This window comes from Cottoperca gobio, chromosome 6 (assembly GCF_900634415.1).
Source record: "Cottoperca gobio chromosome 6, fCotGob3.1, whole genome shotgun sequence".
Taxonomy (NCBI): Eukaryota; Metazoa; Chordata; class Actinopteri; order Perciformes; family Bovichtidae; genus Cottoperca; species Cottoperca gobio.
In genome coordinates, this window is record NC_041360.1 from 6,181,375 (window position 1) to 6,195,413 (window position 14,039).

The window sequence follows — 14,039 nt, forward strand, 5'->3', positions numbered from 1 at the left end:
GTTATACCTTTAGTACTTTGACTTTATTCTTTATACACACTTGATCCGGACATCCCTAGTGGGCATTGTGAAAAGTAAGAATAAAATGACGGTTAATGCAAGTAATCTCATGCTCTGTGGTTTCTGGTTTCTGTAGGCCTGTTTCTGCTATCGCCTGTTCTGATGGCCCCGACACCAGCCAGCATGTGCACACCCTTGAAGACGCTCAACGGCAGCCTCATCCACAGGCGACGGTACATGGTGAGAGAATGTTGGCATGTTCGAAAGCATGTCTTAGTTACTGTGGAAGCAAGCAATCTAATTTGACCCTGAAATAAACCCATTGTTCGGTGTATTCTAAGGGTCATTTTTGACTTCTATTGAAGTCACTGGTTTCCTTCCCAGAATGACTTTCAACTGACTCCAGCCAATAATGACAATAGTGATAACAGCAAGAGATTCACCACAAGAAGTGAAACTTTGTTTTCTGTACCAATAACATTTAACGGGGGCACTCCATCACTTCAGTGAAATTCCATAACGTCGGGGAACTTGCGAGAGACAAATTTTAAGATAATGGTTGCCAAGATATACTGACTTTTAGTTCTTGGGTACATGCTCCATAAACACTTGTTCATATAATTCCCATAATGCAACTCGATAGAGTCTTTCGTCTACCCTCTATACCTGGTAAATGGCCACGTCTTTAAAATTGTTCACATCCAGGTCTCTTTTAAAAATTGTAGTCCCCAAGCCCAAGTTGATATGACCCGAAGGACATCATGACGAAATAACTTGACAAAGCTTCACCAGAGCAGCAGAACACATTATAGAACCGTTTTCACAGGCTGAGCAGTACTTCCAGTAACGGACTTGGTTGTGTCAAATTGGTGGAGTGACCCTTTAAATTGTCATTCTAAGTTCATAATTCTCCTAAACAATAAAATTGGGGAACAAAATGGACCAGTGCTGTCCCTTTATCCATCATGCACAATACCTTAGATGCTGTTTGTTGCATTGACAAACTACTTGGTTATAGCCAGGAGATGTTGTTGTTTACTGACATACTATATGTTTGGTGTCATGTGAATCTATGTTGAACTTGTATGTGCATGACACAACAATAAACAACAATTACTACTAATACAAATCATAAATGTCAAAATCTTTAAAGACTTTACAGCTCTGATTTAGGGAATGCACATGCTTTTTCTTTGCATTACAGAAACACAACTTCCCCATCAACTACACCATCAGGATTCATCACGAGGAAGTCTTTAAACTGTCAAGCATCAACAGACTGGTAACATTCACAATGCTGTGTTTTGATTCATTGATCCCCTTTCATTTTTCTGCCTGAGGAAGATTCCTCAGATGATGCTTGCCATGTGCCTTAAAAGCAGACCCGTCTACACTCCAGTTTTTCTAAGGATTTTACCCTCCTCTCCCGCTGTGGTCCTAATTAAATACTTTCCCATAAATCTTTTCTAAAAAACAATAATAGTAACGGTTGGTGGACTATTTGTATGTGTTTGCTTCATGCTCCCGTAAAGTAGATGGCAGTATGTAAAACATTAGCTGTGCCATCTAGTGACAAGAAGTAAATAATACACTTTGAAGTGCTTTTGTGTTTTCATTTATATATTGCACTTGCAGGGATGTACACAGTTTTTCCCTTTCAACTAGGTATGTGATTCTGACCACCTAATTGTACTTACTTAAAGATCCACGGCACTCAAAAATGAATTTTTCTTTTGTTTATGTTTCCTAAAATATCTGACCTTGACTATACTAACCCCGGGCAAATTAGATTAGGTACGTCACAAATTAGCGCAGTAAAGCCTTACGCACTTCTCCTGGGAGATATTATTACAAGTCAGAGTAGCATCAAAAGGATTTTGAAGCTGTTATTTTAAGGTAACATTTTTTCATATGTTGTTATAACATTCTTTTTCATGTTGCAGGTTCACATAATCTGATAAACCTATTAATTACATTTCTCTCCTCTCCTTAACCCATCAGAGGTTACAGGTGGAAGGGTTGGATGAGCTGGTTCTCCAGAGGTTGTGGTTCCAGGTCAATCAAGGCGTGTTAAAAAAGGTAGGAATAATGTCTGCCTAAAAATGCAAAACAAAGTATTTTCTTTCCCTTGTGTCAACAGTTTGCATGATTAGTTAAAACTAGTTCCCCTTTATCTTCTCTTCAAACTGCCTGAACAGGCCTGCCCGTCACACTGTCAACAATGATTTTACCACCAGCAATATATATTGTGTGGGGTAATTAATGTGTGCAACACAAAGCATGTGTTGTCACTGGCAGAGCTTTCTTTTGTTTTGACTGCAGCGCTGATCGACAGTGATGAAAACCTGCATACTTGGCTTATTTTGGTGGGAAAAGGGCTTTAGTTAGTCGGGTGGAGCAGCTCTCTGCTGTTGATGTCTCCAAAGCCTCAGGGCAAGTGTATTTGCATGTAGCAAAGTGTGTACCACTTATGACAAAGGATAACACCCTTAAGCCACAATTGATGCACGCTTAACCTGATAATGAGTGGTGTTCAAGGTAAAGTGAGTAACTCAATTCTTCACAGTTTACTTTATCACGCCAGTACAGCTGTTGACAGCAAGGAAGCTGGTTTGTTTGTATCTTTTCCCTCTATTTTTGTTCATATACACACACACACACACACACACACACACACACACACACATTTTTCCCAGTTGTCATTATACCATCTGTTTCACCTTCCACCTTCACTCATTACATACCTCTGTGACCAATACAACGTATTATAATATCCATTATTTTTCTGACTATAATCCTAATTCTAATTCAACCACATCTTATTTGCGTCTTTTCATTTACTTACTTTTAGTACTTCGGGGGGCTTTATTGCACCAGCCTGTCATGGGGGTGACATTGGAAAGATAAATAAAAGATACATAGCAATAACACAATTCAAGTCACTCATAACAGCCAATATGAGAAGGGATTAACTGCAGTGGGCCAGCTCCCTCCTAGAGGTCTGGAAGTGGCTCAAGGCAATGACCGACATGAGCAAAAGTTAAGAAAACTAAATACAAGGAGACGAATGGAAGAAAGAAATGGGGTTGATAATCATTTTTTTAAACGGAAAGGGGGTGGGGCTTTGTTAGCTCCACGCCAGGCAACACCAAACCCCTGACTATTGTTTGATTAATTTACTTATTTACTTTTACTTAACTGTTATTTTTCTTTATTATTATTATCATTTCTTTATTATTTCTTTATTTATCAATACAATTATTATTACCATTTATTCACCTATTTCCCCCTCCTCCTTACACATAACATTGCTCTGGTCACAGTTATTTATATATGAATATATGGCCCACTTATGTTATGATTCAAATCATAACATCTTTTTAATTTGTCTTGTGTTAATGTCTGTATATTTTATTACACGTTTGTTTGTCCAGTTTGTCACTATGTCAAACCAACCAACAATCAACACAAGAGTTCACTGAATCAGATTCATAGCATGTTGGACAATCAAGTACAATGAATCACATTTTAGTTCTCAACTATATGTTTTGTATCTGAAAATGTGGAAAAGAACCTGAGCTTTTGTGAGGAGCCATCTCTTTGCATGAGCTTACATTTCTACTGGGCCTGATTTGATGTTAGATTTGATGTTAGGATCTTTCTCTTTGTACCTTAATGAGGGCCTGCTGCTTCCCTGCCTCCGGGGCAACAAGTCCTACGAGGCGGGTGAGGGTGGTACTGGAGCTAGTAGACCAGCAGGTCAGGCTTTATTTTTATTGGTAAAAGGGGAATGGCACAGATTCCACCTGTTACACAGTCCAAAAAAACACACGCCCCCCCCTCACAGGTGTCTCAAATCAGACGTTAATTGATCATTTGGTTTTTGTTTTCTTCGTTTTTTTCTGTTATGCATATTACATGGCAAGGATTTGCAGGCTGCACATAATTTTACTGTCCTATTTATAAAAAAAATTGACGATGTGCAAGGAGTCAAAGATGTGATCGTTGAATGTGTCGTTTGCTGCTTTTAAGTTTCGGAGCATCTTGTTGTCTTCAACTAAAGACAAATTGAAATTTCAGATCATCCGGGTTATGCCAGAGAGACATCCTTCACGTCAATACACCACTGAGTTGGAAAGACGCTTCAGGGATGTGGAGGGCGTGTTTGTACAGTCACATCCCGCTGAGGTAAGTCAGAGTTCACTTACGTGCACCACGCATACATTCTGTTCCTCTTCAAATTAAGCAATTTAGTAAGTAAGTGAATTTTCCTCAGACTGTAAGGGCCAGAGGATATTTAGCAGGATATGGTTGTCACATTGATTCTATTTATCAATATTTGGAATGAATGCCATTATTCTATTGATGGTCCAACGAGAGTTCAGTGAAAGCGAATTCAGTACACTCTTTGATCTTTCAGTGACGTGCATATGAGGAATGTTTGGCAATATTTTGGGATTGAATATTTGGGCGGTTAACTCAATTTAGTATTCCTTGAATTGACATTGTAGGAACCAAAGCCCTCTGTAATTGAGAAGACACAAAGACAATTTGAGATAAATTAATGTCTTTTGAATTGTTAGAGCCATTTCCAGACAATACTCTCTCTACCAAGAGAACAATGGAAGTAGATCTTGAGGAAGACATTGATATGGAGGAGCGGTCGCAGATTTGTTTAAACGTACACTCTGGATCGTTCCACTGGAGGCACAAACGCTTACACTTCATGATTCTGAATACAAGATACTCTTCTCCAGCAAAAGTGAATGTTATGCATTCAGAAATGTCCTTTTTGTGATGGTGCAAGATGTCATCTGCCATTACTGAAGGCCCTGTCACACAGTTCCGTATGGCAGAAACGTATGCTGGCACATATTGTTGTAGCAGGTTTTATTAGTATGTGTTTAGTAGGTTTTACTAGTACATGTTGTCTATCTAATGTATATGTATATGTATATATATATATATATATATATATATATATATATATATATATATATATATATATATATATATATATATATTGAAAGTATGTAATGTTAAAGATAATCAGTTTGGGTGAGAGAAAACAACATTTGTAGGCACAGAGGGGGGAAGGCCTGAATACCGGCACAGGATTAGTGAGAAGGGCAAAAGGAGGTCTCCCCAGTTAGCATATCGAGGATGAGATAAGGAGGGAGGGGGGCCTGTGGAAGAAAACAGAATTGACCTAAACTTTAGGTCAATTCTGAAAATGAGCATATACAATGTAAATTAACATATACAGAACCTATTGATAGCGACAAATACTGGTGTACGCTGTTGAACATGCTCAAAAACGTTTCACTGCCTCAGCGTTCAACAACGTAGACCAGCGTATTGCCGATATTCCGTATACACCGGCATACGTTTCCGCCAAACGGCGAAGGAATACACTAGGAATGCGTTTTGCATCTGCTGGGCATTCGTCGAATACGTTGGCCATTCGCTCTGATACATTTTGTTTAAGTACATTTACGCTATCAATAGGCTCTATAGACATTCATATAAGTTGTATATGCTCATTTTCATATACGCCAGCATACATTTCTGCCATACGGAACTGTGTGACAGGGCCTTGAGGTGCTGTATACAATTGTTTCTGTTAGGGGAAGACTAGCCCGGGGAGCGAGCTCATACTATGTATCGCTGATGGAGTGTCCCCACTGTTTGCAAATGTATTACTACTTATTGATTTATGTATTTGTTCATATTTTAATCCGTAGCTGCACCTGGGCATTGTCTTCTTTGACCTGTTTGTCCGAAGGTATCCCACACACATATAATAAGCATAAGCACAAATAATATGTACTATATTGAAACTGTATGGTGTCTATTGTACTGTATTAAAAAACAATTGTATTATATTATTTACAAAACGACTAATATTTAACGGGAGATGGTTGTCACATTGATCCTATTTGTCAATATTGAGAATGAATGCCATCATTCAATCATTGGATAATGAAATGCGGCTTCTATTGATGGTCCAACGAGAGTTCAGTGAAAGTGAATTTACTCTTTGATCTTGTTGACCCATCTGTGCTGATATTTGATAAAATAATCTATTATTCCAGTCCAGTTTCTTCAGTTTGAAGACCTTCTAAATTTACATGAATGCAAACCATTGTCCTGTATCGGTCATCTTTCATGTGCACTGTGGCCTCTGTTGAAGTAGAGTGAGTCTAAAGTCAGCAGACAGTCAGTCTCCACTGATCACAGACGGATCAGATGCCTTACTTACTGCTGAACGTTCACCAATTAAGGAACTCAGATCCTTTTAAGATATGACAAACAGTACAGTCACCTTCTATAAATAACGTCACAATCATGGATGCCTTTACTTATCGTGCTCACTGAGATTGTCGTGAGAGTGGCCTGTGTTTGGCGAATTTATAAGTAACAGCTGAACAGATACATCAGTGTGACTGTGCGACCAAAAAGGGCAAGCACGTGTATTTAAACTGGGGTCCTGCATGTGAGTGATTGTAAGGTGTGAGGACCCACTGAGGATGTATACAGTCTATGGTCCAATTTATAACCCTTATAAGCAACTCATAAACCTCGCCTACACTAGGGTATGTTTTAAATCTGTCTGTTCCGCACAACGTGATTGGTTAATGCCTTTATTTGCGTTGCAAAAGTTCAGAGAAACTGACCTTGTTCCAAAAATAACTTTTATGCCACGTAATATTCCCGATCTGCGTGAAAGTATTCATGATAAAAGCAATAATAAATATGTATTGACGTGCAAATTAATCACACGGAGAAAAAACGCTTCAAGTGAGGAATGGACGCTGGGCTAAAATGAGTCACAAGTTCTGCATGGATACTTTGAAATATAAGGGCTTAAAAGCATCTGGAGGCTTTCTCATAATTCATTTCTGATGAGTAGTGCCATTTATGGATGGATGACATTTAGCCTTTCATGCTATCTCTCACTGCATGCATATCTGTGTGTCCAGGTGTTCCAGCAGGAGCTTCCAGAGACTATCCAGGACACTTGGGATCATTTAACAGAAGAGCCTGGCAGAGTGCCAGAGTCCAGCTGGAGGTTTGCTTCCCCAAAGTCTCTCCTAGACAACTTCTGCCGCACCATGCACTGCCTCTTCAGCGAGTGCTTTTCCAGCACAGAAGCGCAGCAAGACTGTGAGTATAACGAAGGAAACCCTCCGCTATCAATCTCCGACTGTGTCAATGTGTAAATTAACAGGTTTTTAATATCAGTGCCTCATATAGGGCGTGTATCTGACTATAATTACATGTGTGTATTCCGTTAAATTAATGAGTTCCGTAGATTTATCCTTATGGCGTGTATGACAATATTTTAGTCTTATTTTTAGCTGCAACCTCGGCGGTGTGAAACAGACTTAAAAGTACATAAAAATAAATTCAAGAACATAATTCAAAGCGTTTTTTATTTTATATATATAAATATATATATATATATATATAAATATATATATATATATATATATAGATATATAATATATATATATATATATATATATATATATAAATATATATATAATATATATATATATATATATATAAATAAATATATATATATATATATAATATATATAAATATATATATATAAATATATATATATAAATATATATAATATATATATATATATAAATATATATATATATATAAATATATATATATATATAATATATATATATATATATATATATATATATATATATACAGTATATATATAATATATATATACAGTATATGTATATGTATATATATACATGTATATTCACTTTGTGCGCTTACAGTCACACAGACTGTAGTGTAGATCTATGCTGTGGGTGATTATCAATATATAAAAGTTCAGTTAATAATCTGCTATAATAATGCTAAACTTCGACATGCACAAGATGATATTCCATCAATATCAGGAGGTGACTTTAAAGTGTTCCTGGAAGAGAGGCCCCAACATGTGACTCCATTCATTAACTCATCCTACTAGGAATTTAATAAGTAAGTCCTAAAACCTTTTATTTGTATCTGTTTCATCATCTCCAAATATCAAATGGCGACCGACACTTTCAGTAGTAGATGAAGAAGCAGCAGCAAGCCAGTGGGACAATAGCGGAATGAGGTTTTTGTTGCTTGGATGGATTAATCTACATGTGGCCCTACACTTAACACACACTGCAGCGATATTTTTTGCTTCTTCAGTATTAACACAGTGACAATGTGCACTCTTTCTCAGCAGTTCTGTGTGTTATGCATGTGATCTGTGTAAGAAACAGTGAATACCAAAGGTGAAACATCTCAATGTTAGAAAATGCTTAAATCTACATATTAGCCTGCATTGAATTAAATGTTTTAATCAAAGTAAAGTTAAAGAAACAAAACACTTTCATAGAGGAAATTATCATATGGCATGCTCTACTGTCAGTAACATGTGTTCACCACTGTGGCGTTCACACATCACTGCTAGACGCCAGCGTTATGTCGTGACTCTGGATTTGTGTTCCTGTTTTATTTTGTAGAGTTCACCTCCCTTGTGTCAAGTCTTGTGTTTACTTGCCATCGTCAGCGTCTGCCCCGCCCCTGATTGTTTCCACCTGTTCCTACTCACCTCTTGTATAAATTGTCCTGTCTCCCCTTGTCTTGTGCCAGTTTGTCTAGTCATATCCTTGTGAGATCATGTGCAACTACCAGTGTTCCATGAAGTGTGCTTTTCAGAGAAATTTGTATATCCTCCTTGTGAGCGTTTTGAGTTGTTATTTTGTTGTCTTTTGGAAGTAAAGTTTTGGTTTATTCTACACTTTACCCTTGTGTCTGGAGTCGTGCAATTGAGCCTTCCTTCCCTGTGTCCGAGTCGTAACACATTACATGACGTACATAAACTGATTACCAAATAAAGTTAAGTTTCGTGTGTGACTATACAAGACAGAGCTTAATACATTGGATGACGTGACAGGATTAACACAGCAGGGCAAAACAAATAAACCAAAAAATTATGATGATGTGGGGTGTGTGTATTAAGGTTCAGGGCAGTGTTTTGAGTAGGGTTGAGTAGGGTTTTGTGAGTGTGTGTGCCAGTCTAGAGGACTCATGTGTTTCTTTCCCCCGTGTCACATACGGACGTAGTTTTAAACACGTGGTTGATGTTGTGACTTCAAACAAAACTACTAATTGTCATGTTAAGAGAACAAAATACTTGGTTAAGTTTAGGAAAAATATGGCTTCAGTTAAAATAAGGATGTTTGTTACGTAACTAATTTAAGTATTCAAAGTAAATAGGTCAACCGTGACTTTTGGTTTCAAGCCGGTTGAAAGTGGATTTGTTTGACGTTCCGGCTCTTACATCACTTGATTTTCAGGTTGCTTGCAAAAAATGCATTGTGTGCAAAATGACTGTTTCCCATTGTCATTTGGTGAGACCAGGCTGACATGACAGTGGAATCCATCTTCTCATCAAACTCTTCTAACCTGTGTACTTCCCAAAATGTCAAACTATTATAGGCCTACTATTCCTTTAAGAACTTTGCTGCATCATTCATAAATCAAGTTTCTCTTGTCTACTTTCAGACTGCGGTGCTTCCCATTGGAGGAAAGGCAGGAAGAAATATTTACGTCCTGAAAGCTGAGACTAGGCCAGCAGGGTGAAGTGTTGATACTGATAAGGGGTTGGTATCATTATCTCCCTTGAGCGATAGAGGGAGAAGTAAAAGGACAATCCACATGGAAACAAGAAAGTTCAGTCCTGATTTGTGAACATCAATAAGTCTTTCCTAAATCTACCAAACAGAGCAGAGATTGTTTTTGATGATGAAGAAGACTAAAACACTGGCTCCATCACCCAAGACTGTACCATAGCCAGACTTCTCTTTTATGAACACCTCTTTCAAACATCAATGAGCTAGAGCAAGAGCAATGTACATGAACTGAACTTCAAACCTACGGGCAAACTGATTACCTGTGTGATGCTTGAAGGGTGCCCATCAGCATTTCAAATATGAAGTAACATCATAGTCCGATTTGTTTTTACTTAAAAATTATGACACAAATCAATCGATTTAACTAGGATTTAACAGTCTTAAAGGAGACATATCCGGGACAACTCACTTTTTTGGTACTTTTGGGTATCTGGAGTACCAATAAACCCACGGTCAGAAATCAGGGGATTCAACAAGCCATTGAGATTTGGCTCCCCTTCCTATGTCACATACAGGCTCATTAGAATATATCTGAGTATCTCCACCAACGGCTTGAGAACTACCTTTGCCAGGCCCATTTTCTCACAAGCCAATCAGAGCAGAGTGGAGTTTCGGGAGGGGGGCTTAAAGAGACAGGCGCTAAACCGGAGCGTTTTAGACAGAGGGTGAATACAGGTATAGTCAGATGGATAGTAAGTATTTTCTAATCATTAAAGCATGTAAACATGTTAGTAGAAACACAAGATACCTAAATGTATGAATCTGAAAATTAGCATAATATGACACCTTTAAATAGATGAATAATCTGAAAATAATTGCATGGGAAACTATTTGGTTAAAATGTACAGTTTGGCATTTCGGCATTCCTGGCTGGTTTGGGGAATTTTCAGTTGCTCCTTTCATAATTTCAGCTCTGAATGTGCTAGAAATAAATGCTGTAAAAGTGTATCCTGAAACTCAACTCCATGCCATTCCATACTGTACTATTAGGAATAATAATTCTCAACATCCAAATATTTTACACTTTCAAATTCTAGTTTTACTCCAACAAATCCTGACTAAGATTTTACTTCAAAGCAAATTAGTATCTCCGGTAATTGATGTTCTGTCTAAGACGACCTCTCGGGTTGTGTCAGCTTTACTGTTAGGCTGTTACTCTATGTTGTCGCTGTTTAATGTAATGTATTATATTTGTCAGGTTTTAAAGGAATGAAGACATACAATATACACATGCATATCATAGAGATGGGGGCTGTGCCGAATAGTGAGACATTCATTACGTTGACATTCAAATCCTTAATCAACAGTTGAATAATGCGCAGGGTTTTCTTTTGCATGTCTATTTATTCTGTTTAAGGTATTTCTGCAGAGTTGCAGAGAAAGATTAGGCTACAGTAATATTATTAGTATTATACTATTGGATTCCACTGGTGGCTGTGTTGGGTTGTTTCCGACTCGTTTGATCCAAACATTTCCAATAACTTGGCGAGTGTAAATCTCAAAAGTCTAAATGCATTGAAAAAAGATGCAATCATTTCAAGAAATCACAACATTTTTTTTTTCTAATTAAATATTCTGTGTCAATCCATATATGTTGGTGTTGCGGTTTGCTCTTCAGCTTGCCGTGCACACAGGGAGCCACGCACCTGTATTAACGGGGCGGACTAGCAACAATCTAACAGTACCATATATTACATTTATATAACCACAATAACAAAATAATCTATTGTTTTCAAATAATTTTTAGGGAGATGACGTCAATAAAAGCTTAGAAAGTAAAGAAATGTCATTCGGTACAGCCCTAATAGATTATACTTTAGTTTAATAGGCACTATGGTTATAAGGCTCAACATGAAATGGAGAATTTAAAGCTTTGGGCGAGGACACTGTCGGCCTTCTGGGAGCCTTTGGATCCAGATGATCTACTCACAACATCAAGCAGTGGTGCCGACTTTTATCTTGATGTACCTGGTTCATTGCCTACAAATCCTGACTTGCTGGTTTAGTCAGTTTATAGTGCAACATTTCCTTATCCCTTCATTACCTTTGGGCTAACTATGTTTATTATAATAGCATATTTCATATGCAGTTGTTTCTAGAGTTGTTACCAAAACGCACTCAAATTAAATAGAACAATCGGTTATCTTTCAAGTTAGCAGTTAAGCGTACTCCTTTTCTGTTTGAAATTAAATAAATTACTTTTTAACTAATTGCAATACTTGATGGTTTGTGCATTAACCAAACATTAAAGAAGGTATAAACTAAATTATAAACAAACAAAACATTTGTCATTTGCATTCAATAAATGACACTTGCAATTTAGATGAGTAATGTGGTGTTTCACTTATTTGTCCCGTAGAACAGTTACTCCCAAGACTGCTCAACGCATCTATTTGTGCTTTCTGATGTTCAATGATGATGTTTTATACACAGCAATGGGTTGAGCCTGAGTCTGAAAGGAACTTTATTGAGGACAGCTTTAACGATATAATAAATGAATGATAATTATTGATGTATTTCCCCTAAATGCAGCAAGTGTATTTGTATTATACTTAATCATATATAACTGTATGGTCTTTTTGTAACCATAAGAGCATTTTAAGGTGTATTCAAAGATCCCTTATTGTGAATATAAAGTGATAACTGCAAACATATGGTTGTTTTCTCTGGTCTTTAGAAACTGATTTTTTTATACACAAGATAATGAATTTATTTATTTTTTTGAAATGTATAATGCTATGTGACAATACTTTAATGAAAGAAATAAAAATAAAATAGCTATTTTATCAACTAACCCTGTGTCCAGTGTCTAGTGAGCTGCCATTATTGTTCCAATGTGTCTACATGTTTTACATGATACAATGCAGGTCTTTCAATCTTGTGTTGGTTATATTATGTTTCCAAAAACATAGTGGGTTCACTAATATAACAATCTTTGTAAGCCTGTCGGTTCTTTATTGGTGTTTTCTTCTGAACCCGGTTAATGTGAAGGTTAGACAAAAACAAAAAAAACAAGTAAAAGTAGGATAATGCTATTGAACACAAATAGTTTTCTTTAATGCGTAATTAACTTTGTGTTTGACAGTTTGATAGGTAGATTGTGGTTAGTAGACTAGCCCAGCGAGTTTACACATACAGAAAACAACATCATACAACTAATGCTAATGCATACTTATTGCATGATGTAACCATTATCTCAACAGTGTCAGAAAAATATTTATCTTAGGCTTGATTGACCCCCCATTCCTTTACACAGCACTGTACACAAGAGTCTATAGTTGTTTAGCCACTTTTTGTTGTTGTTTTGTTTCTCTTTGTGTTCATTATTTGTCCCTTTATAGTTTGTTTTAGTCTTTTCTTTGTATGTGGTTGTTTTGCTCCTCTTCATAGTTGTTGTGAGTCTCATTGTGGTTTCTTTGTTGCTCTTTGCAGCTGTTTTATCTCTTTGAAGTCTTTTTGTGTTTCTTTGTGGTCATTTTGAGTCTCTTCCTGGTTGGTTTGTGTCTCTTTACAGTGGAATTAAATACTGTATACTTTAATATATAAGTATTTGAATATGTGTAATAAACAGATGTTTGTACTATATGCAAGTAGTGAGGAGAGGGCTGAGCACGCAGCCCTGAGGGGCTCCGTTGTTGAGGCTCAGGGTGGAGGATGTGATATTTCCCACCCGCACTGCCTGCTGGGGTCTGCCCGTCAGGAAGTTCAGGATCCAATCACAGAGGGCGCTGGTGAGCCCGAGGTCATTGAGTTAATGACGAGCTCAGAGGGTACAATGGTGTTGAATGTTGAACTGTAGTCAATGAACAGCATTCTCACATATGTGTTCCTCTGATCCAGGTGGGTGAGGGGAGCGATGATGTCCTTTGTGAACCTGTAAGCAAACTGCAGAGAGTTCAGTGAGTCAGGCAGGGAGGAGGTGATGTAGCTTTTGAATAACCGCTCACAGCACTTCTTAATGATGGAGGTGAGTGCAACTGGGCGGTAGTCGTTGAGGCAGATGTGTTTTGTCTTTTCAGAAAGAGTAATAAATGGGAACAGGGGGAAAGGAATCTCCCTGCAGAAACTAGTCAGACAGCTAGCTTTGGCGAAATGGTCGAAACATTAGGCCTGTGAACCCCAGCTAAGTGTTGAAACAATCAAACATGGGCAGATACATCTGTGAAGATCCCGCAAAGGGATGCAGCAACTGGACTGAAGGTTACTTCCTTGATGTCAAAGGAAAGACCACCTGCACCCGGTGTGTTACTATTTGATATTAGCTAAGTTAATTTGGCAAGTAGCTAACTTTCTAGCTAATGTTGTCATAATTAATCAATGCATTGGCTTGCAAT

General features: G+C 37.5%; 1 protein-coding gene across 3 annotated transcripts in view; it reads left to right on the top strand.

Moving 5' to 3' along the window:
- The window catches only part of il34 (interleukin 34), a 40,788-nt gene extending 29,533 nt beyond the window's left edge, over positions 1–11,255 (top strand). For 2 of the 3 annotated variants that reach the window (XM_029432921.1, XM_029432923.1), the window contains 6 exons: positions 137–240; positions 1,205–1,282; positions 2,002–2,079; positions 4,081–4,188; positions 6,984–7,167; positions 9,558–11,255. In XM_029432921.1, the coding sequence (XP_029288781.1) occupies positions 137–240; positions 1,205–1,282; positions 2,002–2,079; positions 4,081–4,188; positions 6,984–7,167; positions 9,558–9,655 (650 nt within the window). In that variant the 3' untranslated portion in view covers positions 9,656–11,255. The remainder of the gene's footprint in view (positions 1–136; positions 241–1,204; positions 1,283–2,001; positions 2,080–4,080; positions 4,189–6,983; positions 7,168–9,557) is intronic. The other variant, XM_029432922.1, reaches the window with a different exon arrangement.
- The last annotated feature ends 2,784 nt before the right edge of the window (positions 11,256–14,039 follow it).